The sequence below is a fragment of the Pseudonaja textilis genome, chromosome 3, assembly GCF_049901715.1.
Source record: "Pseudonaja textilis isolate UNSWEBS1 chromosome 3, rPseTex1.2, whole genome shotgun sequence".
Classification (NCBI taxonomy): Eukaryota; Metazoa; Chordata; class Lepidosauria; order Squamata; family Elapidae; genus Pseudonaja; species Pseudonaja textilis.
This window is the reverse complement of record NC_141992.1, coordinates 22,601,578-22,618,535: the sequence shown is the minus strand read 5'-3', so window position 1 is coordinate 22,618,535 and position 16,958 is coordinate 22,601,578. Positions and strand designations below refer to the sequence as shown.

Here is a 16,958-nt window from a genome sequence, read left to right as displayed (position 1 = left end):
AACATAAAAATCTGGAATGTTCTTATTTCATCTCCAGTTTGATAAATTCAATATTAACAATATCAAAGAAGTCCTTCAGGTTGAACTCCAAAGGCTCCAACAGTTTATATTTTAATACTGTATGAAATAATTTTATGGAATAACATTGCAAAATGTGAAAGAGTTGAGGCTGAATGCAAAAAAAGAGAGAGAAACATCAATATCTGTATGATCTCATTACCTGAGCAATCAACCAATCCACTAGTTTATTTGCTGGGATCACTGATTTGTATGTCTTCAAGTGATAATCTCTATCTCTATGTCAGAAAAGAAAATTAGAAGATAGTTAAAAATTATGGTTGGCCAAACACATCTTCAAAAAGTCAATGCCACATTTTAATCTGGGAGAGAATTGATAGAAAGAAAACCACTTCTCTCTAGATTTTCTGCAGTTTATAGTTTAAATATTTGATTGCACAGTGAACAGGAGAGGGATAGATTGGAATGATAGGAAGAAGAGCTGCTACCAAGGAAACTGTCAGATAAAAGAGGCTTGAGTCCAGGCCAAAAAAGTAAAACAGTGTCTCAGACAAGCTGCTTGTTTGTTCACACAAAAATAATGGGAGGGAGGAGAGAAGCAGATTTAGACGTGCAACATCCTGTTACTATTGCTATTACAATTAAAGTAGTTCTGACCCACAGAACATTGGTTTCTGAATCTGATCTACCCTGAAGGGCTCATACAGACTTTTCAAATCTAGTTTCCTCTACATTATGGGACTGTAATTTCCAGAATTCCATCTGACCATGATGGCTGGCAATTCTTAAAATGACAAGCATATTCCATCTGGAAGCTACTAAATTGTAAAATACTGCTATATTATCAATACATTTAATTATGGCAGTTCTTTTGAACTAGCCAGAGGGAGTCAAATTTGATCAAAAGCACCTTTATCTCTCAAACCTTATCATGATCTCCATCTTATACATTTTACCTCACTTTATTATAAAATTCTTTGAAACAGAAATGTTATGTATGTTTGCTATACCTTTATTATGTGTCAGCAGAAAGCTATATATTTCTTTAGGGAACCAATCATATTGGAATTATCCCCAATCATGTTTTACCTTATTTTCCACTCATCCTTTCAAAATTGGCAATGATAATATACAAGTTTTTGTTGCTAATTGTCAGATCCACTTGTGACAGTGCAATTAAACTGATTTATTGCTAATCATGCCAAATGTACAGGAATCTTCTCAAGTAATTAGCACCTGCTTGAAGTTATAGATAACAGTCAAAGGAATTCAAGGGAAGTTGAACTTAGTTCACTTGTGGCTACAATAAGGATTTTAGGCATATCCCTCTTTTAACTCTGTCCTCAGATTCTGTGACTCGTTCTCCCACAATGCTGAATCTGAGGTCATCAAAATACCACTACTAATTCCATGCATCAGAGTCAGGGGTCACTTCCTTGATTAATTGATTATTTCTTTTTGTTTGACTGTTTGAATTATTTTTAAACAAATGCACAAGTATAGGCAATACACACACACATTCATTCACACATTTTAAAGCATCACTCCTTTCTTCTGTTCTGTTGTCCACTAGGAGACAATTTTCAACTAAGCAGAACTATGATTTATAAGATGCTTCTATGGACCAAAATGTATTAACATGACAAGCAATGGTCATTTAAGTTACTGCATTCCAAGAAAATTGAGAAGCTAAGGATCAGCTTCAGAAACTGGGATTCCAATCCCCTTTTTAAACAGACTACTTTACTTCATGTAACCAGTGAAACATATCTGTTATTTAACCAACCAATAGTGACCATCTGAAAGCTAAAACAGAGAATCATCCAATCATATTTCAGTATACAAAAAGAGCAGATTGTGTTAAAACATACGATATTTTAATTATAAAACATACGATTAAACATTAAGCTAAAATTATTTTCCAATTCACTTGCTAGTTGATGTAATTATATACTGCATGTTTGTTCTTCCTCCTAAGAGAATCTTAGGTTATGTTTTTAAGAATAAATATTAGAATGTCTTTCAAAAAACACAGCTAGGGATAAGTTGTCTTTAGAAAATTATACTATAAGAGACAATACAGTAGAAAAGGACATCACACAGTCTTAACTAACTGAAAACATAGTTAAGCAGGAAAGCAAGTTATCCCAAATAGGCAGCAATTTATTTCTGGTTCAATAACAAAAGGAAGAAAACTCCAAATGAAGTGAGACTTACTTTATCACTGGTGTGTACAGACTGTGCAGACGACAGTAGAGCCTTACACCCTACAAAGAAAAGCAAATGACAAGGTTACAGTCTAAAATACAGGATAAAATATTATCTAAAACACAAACAGAAGAAGAATAGTAAGCCTGAGTAACCCGCTGCCTTGCTGAAGGACTTATACTATAATAGTTCACCCTCTGAGTATAAAATAGAAAATAGAAAATAAATAGAAAATAAATAGAAAATAAAATAGAAAAATTTAAGTAAAAAACATTTTACTTATTTCACAATTTCCCCAAAATTTCTTGGAACTAGAATACTTTAAAGCAACTATTTTATTCTCACAATTGACACTAAGTTAATTATGTCTAGTCTTCCACTCAACTGTACTGGAATAGACAATGAAATCAATTTGGCTGTAAAACATGCTATTTTAATTATAATAATAGTAGTAATCACAAAAAAATTCCTGCAAACAGAAGTAGAATGATTGAGGCAAAAGAAAGCAAAGATAATACTAATAGTAATAGGTGTTTTGAGCACAATTCCAAAAAATCTGGAACATCACCTGCATTGATCGATATTAGTCAATTGCAAAACACCTTTCATGCCATCAAACAACATCTGCATATCACAGGTCATGGGGAAGGAGATGATAGGTGGATAAAAATGCTAAATCCAGTTGAAAAATCTGGCTGATATCTTACATACCCCATATTTCTACAGAAAATAAAGTTTGAAAGTGTTGGTGTGGGAATAAGGAAAATGATTCTTTTCAATATAACAAAGAAAAGGTAATCAACAGTGTAAGATAAGTTCTAGATAGCTAACACATACTTTTCCCATAGTTTTAGCAAAACCCAAAATACCTTAGACATGATGTCTTCTAATTCACTCCGTGGCTTATATGTTCCATCATCATAGCGAAATCTGTACATCACCTGTTCATTTTTGAAGTGGTGCTTATCTGAAACTGAACCATCAAGAATAATAAACAACTTTTGTTTTCCATTCTCTAGCATGAAGTCCTCCAAACCCATGATTTGTTGAACAAGATTTGGTTACCATAAAATAATACAGGAGTTCTCAATTAACAATGGTAATACGGACTGGAATTTCCATCACTAAGAAATTGCCATGGTTCCGAGTAATGAACACAATCAAATCAGAACTCTGAGACTTCAGTCAGGCTTTTAGAAAGACCTTTTATTGAATGCATCATATTGGCATGTTGAAAAGTGAAGCTAGCTCTCTTAGTGCAGTTAAAAGAATAGAACCATCCCACCCGCCTCAGGTGTCTTAGGTCACATTAACCAATCAGTCCGGCAAGCAGCTTTCCCCTCGGTCTCAGCAGATGTTTTTTGCTATGACCTTGGCTCTCATGCTGATTCTGATCAATGTTTTGTCTAGCAGTTTAAGGTACCACATTCCAATACCTTCTGACTCCCACCCCACAAGAGTGGCAACTGAGAAATGAAATGAAAGTAAGCACAGCAGAAGTTGTTTCGAGGGTTGACAGAGATGTGATCATAACATGTGACACCACATAATCACCCTGCTTAGCAGCGACAGTACCTGGAGTCCCATTTTACCATTGTTAAGTGAGGACTGCATGAGTAATTAAGCAAGGATCTCACAAGATTGGAATTTTTGACTTCCTGCTGGTTTCCCCATTGACTTTGCTTGTAGGGCACTAGCAAGAAAGATCACAAATCATGATTATGTAACTATGGGACACTGCAACAGTCAGAAATCCAGGCTAGTTGTCAAGTGCCATGACAGTGGGGGAACTGTGTTGGCTAAAACCTAAAGGACTGGTCATAACTACCACTCATTCAGTGACATCACAAGTTTGATTGGATGCTGAATGGGTGATCATTAAATGAGGACCACCTATGCACAAACACAAAAGATTGTATTAAATTGTAGTTCTTTCGTAGCAAAACATACTTCTGCTTGCACAGATCATTGCATCTAGACTCACTATAACTGTTCACATCCTTGGGGAATATTACTAGAATTCTACTTGCAAAATTTTCTGTAGCCAAAATAAAAGTGATATTAGTAATTTGTATTTAAAATAATAATAAAATTGCTCTCCATTCGTGTATTTAACAATTTACTTTTCTCAGAGGTGGGATTCAAGTTTTTTAACCAGTTCTGTGGGTCGTAGCTAGGTTGGTGTGGCTAGGTAGGCATGGCTAGGTGGGTGTGGCCATGTGACTGGGTGGGCATAGCTTCTTTCTTTTTTTTTTGCAGCACCCCCCTGCCCTCCATTTTTGGGCCTCCTGGGCCTCAGGGAAGCCTCCTGAGGGAACATTTTTGCTCCCAGAAGGCTTCCCTGGAAACCAGGAAGGCATAAAAAGGAGCACAGAGGGGCCGCGCAGCACCCCCATTCACTCTGTTTTTGGGCCTCAGGGAAGCTTCCAGGGGGGCATTTTTGCTCCCAGAAGGCTTCCCTGGGGCCCAGGAAGGCAAAAAAAAAAAAAAAACAACAGAGTGTGCACCCCCCATACACCTTTTTACCTCCTGGGCCTCAAGGAAGCCTTTTGGGCTAAGCAGTAAGACAGCGAGGGGGATTCTGGCACAACTGATCATTGGAACAGCTGATCGTCGGGAGGGGAAAAAAAGAAATAGCTTAAGGAGTGACTAGGCGGGGGAGAATGCAGTCAGCAATGTGGATCCAACTGGAGACCACAGCCAATGTTTTCTAGATGGAAAAAGTAAGAAGGCTGGTGTTGATGGAAATATGTGAGAATAATTACTTAGGCAAAAAGGGCTGGAATATTTTTAAAATCCAGATCAAGATGACCTAAGTTACACAGGCCTCCCTAATTCACAGAAGTATAAGAAGGAGGAGGAGATACAGCAATGTCAGACCTGCAAGATTCTGTTATAGCTAATCTCAATAAAAGCAGTTTTAGCCTTTATGAGAAGTTGATTTCCTGTTTTGATCTACTTAGTGAGCTTGATACTAGATTGCCCCGGGGGATCAGACAGTGTATTTTTGCATTAAGGTAAAGCCATTACTGGATATAATCCAATAACCAATAGCAATGGGATCGCAGTTTAGTGATAAAGCACACAGTTTATATGTGAAAGATTCAGATCCAAACTCTGAAATTTTCACTTAGAAAACAATCAGAGGTAAAAAGTATGAGGAAGATTCTTTCATGGAAATCTATAACAGAGGGCAAGTAGGGGCAAATTAAAATATTCATATGATAATGTAATCATGCAAATGCTATAAATTATGCTCGTGGTATATGGCAGTTGTATATATTGAGATTTTGCTTCCTTGCTGTTTGCTGCAGAAGACACTGGATTTTTCGTTGCCGGGAACCCTGGAGAGCTCCTATCAACAATACCAGCCTACACTGACAAATAATAGCTTCCTGCAATATTGCAGTATCTTTCAGACTCTTTAAAATGGCACTGAATTAGCTTGAGAGGTGCCTTTCCATGAAGGGCTCACAGAGATAATCAGTTAAATAGTTCTTCGTTGTTATGACAATTACATATAATATGAAGATGTGTTGAATCAATGAAGCAACAACTTTGTTAATATTGTCACGCCAAACGTCTGCTGTGGCAGAAGGAGATTATTCAGTAGTATATCTTTATATAATTACATAATTACAGCTATGACAAGTCTTTTTTCCTATTATATTGCCTAAAAGAAAGGCTAGATTCTAATTAATTTCTGTGCTCAATATTTCATCAGAGCATATTTGAAAATTGAGTGCATTGAACTGATGCTATCGGTTCCAGCACTAAAATGGATCTTCTCAGGATTTCAATTTATGAAAGTATCTTCAACTATTGGTCTACTGACATTGTTAGGGGGAAAAAACATTTCTGGTTTACTAATACAAAGAGATTATCAAAAATGTCAGTCAAATTTAATAGAACTCCCCCATTAAAATTTGTTTCAGGGAGTTTGCACGGGAATTAAGATGACTCAAATTCTTTAGGAAGAAAATGCCTCATGACTTAACTTAATGAAGTTAATTTTCCAGCTTTGAACACCTGAAGGATGCAGCAGGAAATCCTACGGCTTAAACAAGAAACTGATACTGTTATTGGGAAGCAGCAGGAGAAAAACAAGTTCTGGGCCTCATTGTTGAAGGAGAATATCCTGCCCATCCAGCAAACCGCTGGAGAGTTATTTCACACACTAGAATCAGATTTTGATTATGCTACCCATGGGCATTCTGAGAGGAAAAACAAATTATGGCTCTGTGAGCAAATGCATCTGTTCAACATATTCATTTGCTCAATGACACATCTTGATATGTATGTAAACATCTGCTTCTTAGATCTAAAAATGTGCAACCCACAAGATGTGAGCAATTTATTACAATAGTTGATCAGCACAGGAAACAAAGGGAAAAAATGGTAGGGTTTGAACTGTTAGCTATATACTATTATTTTAGCTTTGCCATAAAATTTTACCACTCTACGCAAAAACATAATGTATGAAGAGATCAGTGAGACTGATTTTTTTTAAATTTTGAAGTTCTTGTGTCAAAATATATCAGAATAATCACAAAAAAAGACTTTGATTGATTCGCATAAGCTTTGGGCAATACTAAATTATACTGAAGTCCTCTTGGATGATGCACTGTTAAATTTCAGCAGAGTTTTTAGCATTTTGTCACAAGCACAAATACTGTTGTCCCTCACATTCGCCACATGCTTGTCCACTGGTTAAAGGTTACCACTTGTGAAGTAATGTCACACAAACTAGACTTGAAGAGATTATTACAATTGCTTACCTAGAAGTAGCTTCTAGTGTATTTCTTCAAATTAGACATATATACATATTTAGTCTGTATTTTTTTGTCCCTATTTTTGTGATAAACTCCATGAGACACAATGGAATTTACTATTGAAGAATATGCATAAAGAACTACAATGCTAAATGCATTATTCTATTTTGCAATCTAAAATAGAACTTTAATCTTAAAGTTTATCTTAAATTACAGTTTGCTTTAAATTACAGAAAACTATTAAAATAATATTTTAATTAATTTATTTATTTATTTGTCATATTTAGACACAGGCAATCTCCCTCATAGAACCATTCTGAGTAAGTATCAATACCATCCATAAAAATATATATTTCTAACGTTATGAGCCACTAATAGTGAATCATCATTGCAAAAGCGTAAACCTCTCCTCTCTTCATCTTGGTTTCCAGTTTAGAAACATAGAGATGAGTCTTGTAATATGATAGATGTTCTTGTTGGAATTTGTTTAACCATTGCAAATTCAGGGGTACGATGGCTCAGCAGTTAAAGATGGTGAGCTTGTCAGCTGACAGCCCAGATTTGAGACCCAAGCCCTGCTCAATGGGCTGAACTCCCATTACTTGCCTCAGCTCCTGCCCAATGAGCAGTTCAAAACCAAGCAAATGCAAGTAAATAAATAGGTACCACTTTGTTTGGAATTTAACAGTACCGCTGTGGTGGTTCCATGCACTTTGGCCTATAGTCATGCTGGCCACATGACCACAGAAATGTCTTCGGACAATGCTGGCTGGCCCTCTTGTCTAAGAAATAAAGATGAGCACTGCCCCCTAAAATTGAACATAACTGGAAAGGGAAAACTTTTACCTCAACCTTTTTGTGGCATACCTGGCCTTTGCCTGGTTTGTTTTTGGAACTCTTTCAAATATACATGTATTTATGTTGGCCACTAAATTATAGTATTATATTATTTCTGGAAACTATAGCATATGAAAAGCAATCTATAAAAATGTTAAAATACGCTCCTCCAATTAGCTTTAGTACATATCTGGCTTCTTTTATGCTTCTTTTAACTTAATTTAACATTATTACATCTGATGGAATTTTATGCTAAAATACAAAACACTCACCATGATGGATGATGCCGTTCTCTAACAGAGCTTGCCCCAGATTGACCCCTTCTTCTGGTTTGCTTATCTCCCCAATTTCTTTCAACCAAAAAACAAACTCACTGGAAAGAAAAAGAGAAGCAGTTTAATGAACGAAACTAGTTTCCTATTTCCTTTAGGCAAAAAATAAATGTGCAAGATGTGAAATGATCTAAGGCATTTTTCTCTCTACCAGGTAAAGCAAAGCATAGTCACATGGGAACACGTGGTGCTTAGGATGCTAATGTTCAAATTCCTGCACCCTTCACAAAATGTCCAGAGCGACTCTTAGTCAATCATTTTCTGTTCACCTGGTCTACTTCAAGAAGCCTTCCTAATGTGTTTGAACAGGCTGACAAGGCAGCATTCTACAAGTCTTTCCTGAGATTGTGCATGCATGATCTTTGAATAATGACATCTTGTGTATCAGCCTCTAGCTTTCTCTCCTAACTATCATACTTAAAATAAAACTCTGCAAATTTTATACAAAATGCATCCTATCTAAATCATCTGCCAAATTGAATGTGTTAATGTTTTATTTAAAATGTATAAACATATTATGGTTACAGATTTACACAATATGTGCTGATTGTGTATAAAGAAAGGCATATCTCTCAGTCGCTCATAACTTTGACTCTAAAGTTATCTATGGAATAAAGTACTGACACCTCTACAGTCACCTTAAAGGTCATCAAGACTACTTCTGCAATTAATTTCTGATTAACACTTGGCTTCTGAATAGCATGCCAGAGGCTAGAGTCTAAGAACATATGCATGCAAGATTTTTAAAAATGTATCAGATTGTATTATTATTGTCTCATTTGCATGTTCTGCCTTCTTTAAAATTATCATTGGGATTGAATTCCTAGACCTGGACTGCAAAAAATATCATTGGTAGCTCTTTGATTAGGACAAAATCCCATCAAAACGGCAGGGCAAGCTAGTGTATATAAACAGGGGGGAAACTCCACACACTCACACTGATGATGTTATCTAGTTGGGTAATGAAAGGTTTGCAAACAAGCAATTAAGTTCAGAATGCCCCCAAGACCCCTTAATTCAAGCCCGAACTACATATATTCTCTTCTATTGAAATGCAGAAATTCCAACACAGACAATGACATGAATAAATAAAGTTAAATAATAAAAATATTGTCATATTACAGTGAAGGGCAATGTCAGGTCAGCAACCTAATTTTAATTTATTTCCTTTGCTCCAGAATTTCAATATGGATAAGAAAAACTGAAGAAGCTTCTTGCATGAGAAGCAAACTGTCTTCAAGCAAAAACAAAGAAACTCCAGTTGCTTTTTGAAAAAGCATCTTTGGGACAACCATGACCTGAATGACTGGGAATCTCCACAGACATTTGGTAGAGACTGGTATTCTTTACTGGTCATCCATAAACATCAGAAAACTATATCTTACCGATTTGTAAACTGATAATTTTTTTCCATTCCACTGCCTTTCAGATATTCCAGTTGTCTTTCTACAACTCCTATTAAATCTCATCCTGTTTAGACAGTAATTTCAACATGCAGAAATTATGTTCAGCCACACTAACTACTGAGAAATCCTGTAATGAGTTTATACAGCCTTTCTTATTTGTTCCTCGAAATGAATTTTAAAATGTTATTTATTTCTTTTTGGTTTTTTTTTTCCTGAAATAGACTACATGTGGCTTGGATGAGTCAGCCATTCCTAAAACATGTTGAAATTGTAGAGTCAAATTCGCTGTAACTGGAGGCATGGATTGGATAAGAAAGTGACATACACAAATGGCAAGAATTACAGCTATTTTATTGTACATCTATTTCCTCCGCAGGGGTGCACTTTCATGCTTTGTCTGGCCTTTGCAGAGCTTTGAAATAGCTGATTTTTAACTTGGCAAATTACCAGATTCCCTCAGGAATAAGGGTAATGCCCCATTCATCAAGTTTTTTTTCCCCCTCTTCTTTCTTTGCCCGATCTCTTTCTTGTTCATCCATGGCTGCAAAACAGCTGCAGTCTGTCTGGATCCAAGTTGTGGCTCATGTGTTACGACATAGCATTGCAGTCATTCATTCAGAGAAGAAAGGGTACCTTCTAAGAAACCAGGGCTACTGTCCCAAATGATATCTCATACGGAAGTTCCACTTCTCCCTGCAATGTGCAACTTAACTCATATGCTCGTGTTTATGATTTTCCTTTGAGCCGTGCTTATGATTACTGGAGAAAGCTGAATTTAATAATAGCTCCAACTAGGTGTAAGAAGTTTGTTGATTTTGAAAAACTAACCAGCATTGGACATGATTTTAAAAAAATGGGGGGGGGGGGAGCCTTACAGTTGGCTCCTCGCATTTATGATGATTACAACATTCCCATGTCACATTTGGGCACTTGGCAACCAGTAGATATTTATGAAGGTTGCAATGTCCTGGGGACATGAGATTGCCAGTTTCCAACAAGCAAAGTCAATGGGGGAAGTCAGATTTGCTTAATGACCTTGTATCTCATTTAACAACTTCAGTGATTTGCTTAACAGCTACGGCAGAAAAGGCTGTAAAATTTGGGCACAGTTCACTTAACAATTGCCTTGCTTAGCAATGGAAATTCTGATCACAAGTATGGTTACAAGTTAAAGACTAACTCTGTAAGTTAAAAATTCCTATTATCTCTGTGATCTCGGCAGAAGATACTACCAAAGAAACAAGACTAGTGAAAAAGATTTTGAAGGATCAAGTCCTGCACACTGACTTCTCTCTGGTACTAGCAGAAGGATGCAAATCATAAGAAAGCACATTTGCACTGATGCAAGAGGAAAGTTTAGGAAGGTCATGGACAAGTAAGGCAGTGGTGGGATTCAATTTTTTTTACTACCGGTTTGGTGGGCATGACATAGCTTGGTGGGTGTGGCATGGCTTGGTGGGTGTGGCATGGCTTGGTGGGTGTGGCTTGGTAGGCATGGCAGGCGGAAGGATACTATAAAATCTCCATTCTGTCAGCTTTGGAAGCCATATTGAGATCAGATGCTCCCATGCTCCCACATCTCAGCCTGGGAACGTGGGAGGGGGGGAATATATTGGAGTATATCTAGTTAGATATAATAACATTCTTTTTCTGATTCAAGGTCAGGTTGTGTTGTGCATAATGGAGAAGAAGTCTTAAGTTGGGACGGATGGTAATTGGGGCATTTGATGTGATGATGGATGCAGGGGATTGATTTTGTAGTTTTTACTTATTGTAAGGAAGCCCAGAACTTTCAGGTTCGGGATTCCATGGTTGTGCCAGTTTACTATCCAAAATAAAAAGAACCTTCAAGAGATGTCTGTCTCAGAGTCATTGGGTGGAATGGAGTGTTGCTGGAAAGCTGACACATTCCCTCACCACTCCTGGGGGAAGGTTATCACCAGTTCTCTGAACTACTCAAAATTTCCGCTACCGGTTCTCCAGAACTGATCAGAACCTGCTGAATACCACCTCTGAAGTAAGGCCTTTAGAAAAAGAGCAGCTATGTTTGGAACCAATATTAAGTTCTCTACCAACAACTTTGTATATTCAGAGATTTGTCAAACAAACTACAAAAGTCCCACTTGCTGTGCATGACAAGAAGCAATGTTAATGGTTTGAGAGCAAGAAAATGTGCAGGCCATATTTTGAAAGATGGGGTGGGGGGTGTACCAAGATGAACAGATATGAATTAACTGATCTGCTATGAAAAGCAAGCTGACTGCTAAAGTTAAGTTAAAAGCTCACCATTTTATTCTTCTTTTTCACAGGTTTAGCAATTGTAGGCAAAATAGAAAGATTGCTACATGGAAGACTTAAACCCTATTTATAGCTAGATATGTGAATATGGAAATGCATAAAGGAATAAACTTCAGGTCAAAATTGGGGGTCTTTTGTTTAAAAAAAGGGTGGGGAAGCATCAAAGTAATTACAAAGAGATTTTTTTAAAGCTAGAACTAGACAAAAGCAGGATGTAAACAAAAAGTAACCTACAGTGGGAAATATTTCATGCACCTCAAGAAAGATTACTGCAAGATGGAACTAACAACTTCTATAGGCATTTGGAACATTTGGAGAAGACAACTTCCACAGCAAAACAAACAGGAAACCCCTCATGATCTAGTGCAGGGGTGTCAAACCCATGTTGTCACAGCGGTGTCACATCACGTATCAGGATTCCGCCCACCCCTTCGCTAAACTGGGTGTGGACAGCGCATGAGCCCCAATCTAGTGTCTACAAGGATACGTGATTATAGCTTCCATTCATTCAAAATATAGTATGGATCAAGTTCAGAACCTTAATGCTGACAGTATCTAGACCCATGAATGGAGTCAAACTAATCATTCTGGCACAGCTTTTCCCTTCATGAAAGTAATTAGAAAATCTTCCCTGTAGTTGCATTTTGTCTATTAGAAGAATATGGTCTATTAGAAGAAGATGCAGTACTCAGTGCTCATGAATGCTTCTTGAGGGGTCCAATTGTGGTAGAATGTAATGTGGAATCCCAGGAGGAAGGGGCTGCTTTCCAAAGAGTAAAGAGACAGCAGACCTTGGAAAGTTTGGTTAGCAGGAAGAGAGTTAAAACAGTTCCTCCCTGGCTATTCCCTGAGTGTATCTCTGGCCAATAGCAGCTCTACTTTGGCAAGATTCCATTTACAGGTGAAAAACAATAAAGGAAACTGCTCTTAAGTAATTTCACATGTCATTCTTGATTGTTGGGGACTTGATGCCAATAAGGCCTCACATATTCAAGCATCACAGAATGGGATTTACCTCTGACTCTAAGTAAGTCCTATGAAATTCTGTCGGTGCGTAAAATGCAGCTGTCATGTGGAGAATGAGTGACAATGGCAGCAAGTAACAGCAATGTTGCGCTGTGGTGATGGATGAGGGAAAACAGGGCATATGTAGGGCAGAGTTGGGTGTTTGACCTCTCAAAGTCCAACTACTCCCACTATCACACCTAAAAATATTATTTCTGCATCTGCCAGAAACAACAATCCTTTCTTTAAGTTTACCCTGCATGTAGAAAACAGAATCATTTTGTTGCTCAATATCTGAAAATTAATTGCTATGCTAGATGGAAATGATAAGGAAACAACAGATATTCAGAATTTCGTTACTAGAAAAACCTTCTCAGATGATCTCCTATCTAATCTCTTGTTAATATCTTTAGCACATATCATTTTTTTCATTTATCTGTCAAATTTCTACCCTTCCTATATCACCTGCATGACTTTGAAGGGTTTACAAACAATCTTCTATGTTCAATGTCTTTCCAAGTCTAACATTCACACTTTTAAAAAAATCACATCTTAATATTGATCTGGCTACAAATAGTGGGTTTTTTCCTAATTCGCTGATAAAAGAGGCATAATCCTACTTTTATTTCTGCATTTTAAATTTGACATTATAAGACCAAACAACTGCAAGAATATCAAAAAAGAGAGGGTTAGGAGAAAAGGAAGGCAAGGCCAGGGAGGTTGTCAAAACTATTTCAGATTGTGTTTGTTGTGCATTTGATTTCTTCCTTTTCTAGTGATCTTGTCTTCCACATCCAAAAGAATCTGCTGCCATTACATAATCCAAGGGCATTGTATAGGAATGAATGGTTAATTTTAATAAATTAACTGTAATAGAGGTTAAAGACTTTTCCAATTAAGTTCCATCAAAGCACATCTGATTTGGCTCCACAAACCCATCCACAGAAAACTCACAATCCTTTCAGTTAATTGGAATGAAAGGCCCTATTCAAACCAAAATCACTTACTTGCCAAGAAAGCACTTGGGAACAGTGCTTAATTTTCTCCTCCTGTCTTTGATAAGATTCACTTTCTTATTCATCATCATGTGATACAGTTTTTCTCCTTTCTCAGCAATCATAGCATAAGCATCTCTCTCCATGCCTAGCTTCAGACCTAGAAAACAAAAGCAGAATCTTTCATAAACTCTTCCCAGATAAACTTGGTCTGCTCCCCGCCAAAAAAGTCGGCCTAACACCAATTAGATCACAAACATTTTCCTTTCCTTGGTGAAAATAGTTTTGTAAACAGAGAGACAAAAACAAGCTTCTCAGTTGTGAATAGACACTTCTTCTCCCTTAAATAGAGTAAAGGTCAATCTGAAGCTTCTTTTCTATCCTTTTTTTTAATGGAAGCACTTCATTCACTTCCATCACAACTAAGGCTGTGTATATTTGACAACGCATCCAAGTCAATCATAAATATACTGAATACAGTGCATCAAGTTTCTGGTCTAATTAGAGAAAGTGTAGTATTATGTCCACTGCAATTCAGAACTGTTTTCATGATCATATTTCTACTGAAATGATTTGCAGGGGGAGGGACATTCTGGCCGACTGCCATCTTCCTCCATACTATAATATTACTCCAAAACACTTGCTGACAAATTCTGCAAAAGGCAATTTGCAAAGTCAGATTGGGAGAGAAAGCAGTCTGTGTAATTCAACACATTCTCGATTTGCAACTACATCATCGAATTCCCTAAGCTCTGAGGTAAGGAGAAGATTGCAATGCATCCCTTGCTCATCTGGTTGGAACATAAAACATATTGTCTTCGTGCTGATAATGGCTTGGCTGTTGAAGTATCTCAACCCGATGGGATTGCCTTTCGATAAAATCTTGAATTCATGCCTAAAACCTCCTTGATTTCCTTCTTATCTATGACAAACAGAAATTGCCTCTAGACAAGCAAGTGAATCTCCAATTGTCAGCCCTCCCAGGTAAACTAGACAGGAAACATAAGCAGAAGAAATAATTCTTCTTTATAATGTAAGGATACATTAGAAAAATCTTGCAAAGTTCAAAGTATAAACCTCCCGCTGCCACTTTTAAGTTCTTGATCTATTAGGGTGGATCCTTCCTAAGTTTGTTACTCTATCCGTTAAGCCACTGGGGGCTCCTGTCTCTCTTGTCTAATTGTTACATAGGAAACATCTCTTCTCCTCATTTCCCAGGGTCATTCACACATTCCATGACATCAGTGTTTTGGAAGACAGTATAGAACAGGGGTCTCCAACTTTGGCAACTTTAAGACCTGTGGACTTCAACTCCCAGAATTCCTCAGCCAGCAATACCCCTGGTATAGAAGATTAATAGAGTTTGAAAAACAAGATCAATAAAGAATTTATATACATCCAAAACTGGTCTGCTTGTAACCTTTAATTAGGTGACATGGTGCACCACAGTGCAACGATTTTGGGAACCAAAGTAACTCAAATGAGCTAACTTAAATAATGCATCCAAAATCTAGAACCCTCTCTCAAAAGTCAAAATCCACTCCCTTGAATAGGTAGGGGCTTCTTTTTTTTCTGGCAGAAACCAGCAAAAAGCATCACAAATCAGGTTCACAAGACTGCAGGATGCTGCAACTGGTTGCAAATGCAATTAAGTTGGCAAGAGCCCAAAATGCTGTCATAATTTCAGTGGAGTATAACTGTGTCACTCTGAACTGCACCCATGGTCAATTTTTCATGGCATATGGAAGATTTTAAAAGAGTTTAATGATACAAGTAAATGCCAGAACCTTAACAAAATGTGTGCTGTACAAACTATTATAATTTTTCCATAGTTAGCATAAGGAATACTAATATAAATTCCTTTCTAGAACATCTACAGCAGTCCTGGGAATCCCTTGGAAACAAAGGGATAAATAAAGCCCGCAACCAGGGTTTATTACATATTAATTTTTAACACTCTCCTGTGGTCTTATTATATGTATGTTTTATTGTTTTTAAAGGTTATTTAAGATATGTTTTATCGTTCTGTTTTTACTGTATGCCATCCAGTCACATTCATGAGCTGGGTGGCTATATAAATTTCACAAATAAATAAATCATAAACTTACTTATCTGCTTATAAAACAAGAGCCATAAAACTTTTACACAGTGCGTAAAATATGACTATATGTGCCAAGAGTACTTGAGCTCCACATCTCTGAATCTGTTTTAAGGGAGAAACCTTCTACATTGTAGATGCTTAAATTATACCTCTGCATCGCCATCATCATTTTTTTTCGCCATGACAGTGAAAATAAGCTGCTCCTTTTTTAGATGGGAAAATTTTGCAAATGTATACAGACTTTTGTCCCTAAAATATAAAAAGTGTCAGCCACAAGCTTACTTTCTCTTTGTTCCCGTTCCTTGATTATAGCGTCCAGCCATTTCTGTTTGTCCTCTGCTGTCTTGGCCATACAGACAAACCATTTGTTTTTGGCAGTGTTGTGTATCTTCCATCCATTTGTTACTGTATAACCATTACTGTGATAATCTGCTACAAAAGCACAAATGTACCAAGAAGAGAGTTAGTGCAAATCTGGAGTTTAAAAGGAAAATAAATTCAACCTGAGCTCCACCATTGTCCCTTTTCTATGGTAGTAATAGAAACAGCTAGATAGATGTTCCAAAAGTTTGAACTGAAATACTGGGCAACTGTGAAAATAATACTGAGACTACTCCAAAATCAGGTAAGAGAGTGATTAATGAGAAGGTATTTATTATATCAAGTGATAGAGTGAACTTTCAGCTTCATCTGATGGTTACTGATACCAAAAAGAAAACACTTGGTCTGAATTGTTTTTAATTCTAAGGGAGTTCAGATTGACTAAAAATCAGTTATATTTTTGTGGCACAGTTTTTGCATTGGTACAGATTGAACTACATTAATTTTCAGATCCTTGGCTTAATCTGGTGATTGAATTAACACATTTTAGGGGTTAGGACTCCTAAAATGAACTACCAACTAACTATAATTAGCCAAGTTAAGAGTTGCCAAGCTTTGTATATTCTGAGGATGGCTTTTCTAGATCTTTACCAGACCTAGTTAAA

General features: G+C 36.9%; 1 protein-coding gene across 2 annotated transcripts in view; it reads right to left on the bottom strand.

The window, feature by feature from the left end:
* Nucleotides 1-16,958, bottom strand: part of PREX1 (phosphatidylinositol-3,4,5-trisphosphate dependent Rac exchange factor 1) — a 222,152-nt gene that overhangs the window by 54,987 nt on the left and 150,207 nt on the right. For both annotated transcript variants that reach the window (XM_026697513.2, XM_087929017.1), the window contains exons 9-14: nt 16,255-16,404; nt 13,884-14,031; nt 8,108-8,208; nt 3,096-3,199; nt 2,236-2,285; nt 221-296 (exon numbers count right to left, since the gene is read on the bottom strand). In XM_026697513.2, coding sequence (XP_026553298.2) covers nt 221-296; nt 2,236-2,285; nt 3,096-3,199; nt 8,108-8,208; nt 13,884-14,031; nt 16,255-16,404 — 629 coding nt within the window. The remainder of the gene's footprint in view (nt 1-220; nt 297-2,235; nt 2,286-3,095; nt 3,200-8,107; nt 8,209-13,883; nt 14,032-16,254; nt 16,405-16,958) is intronic.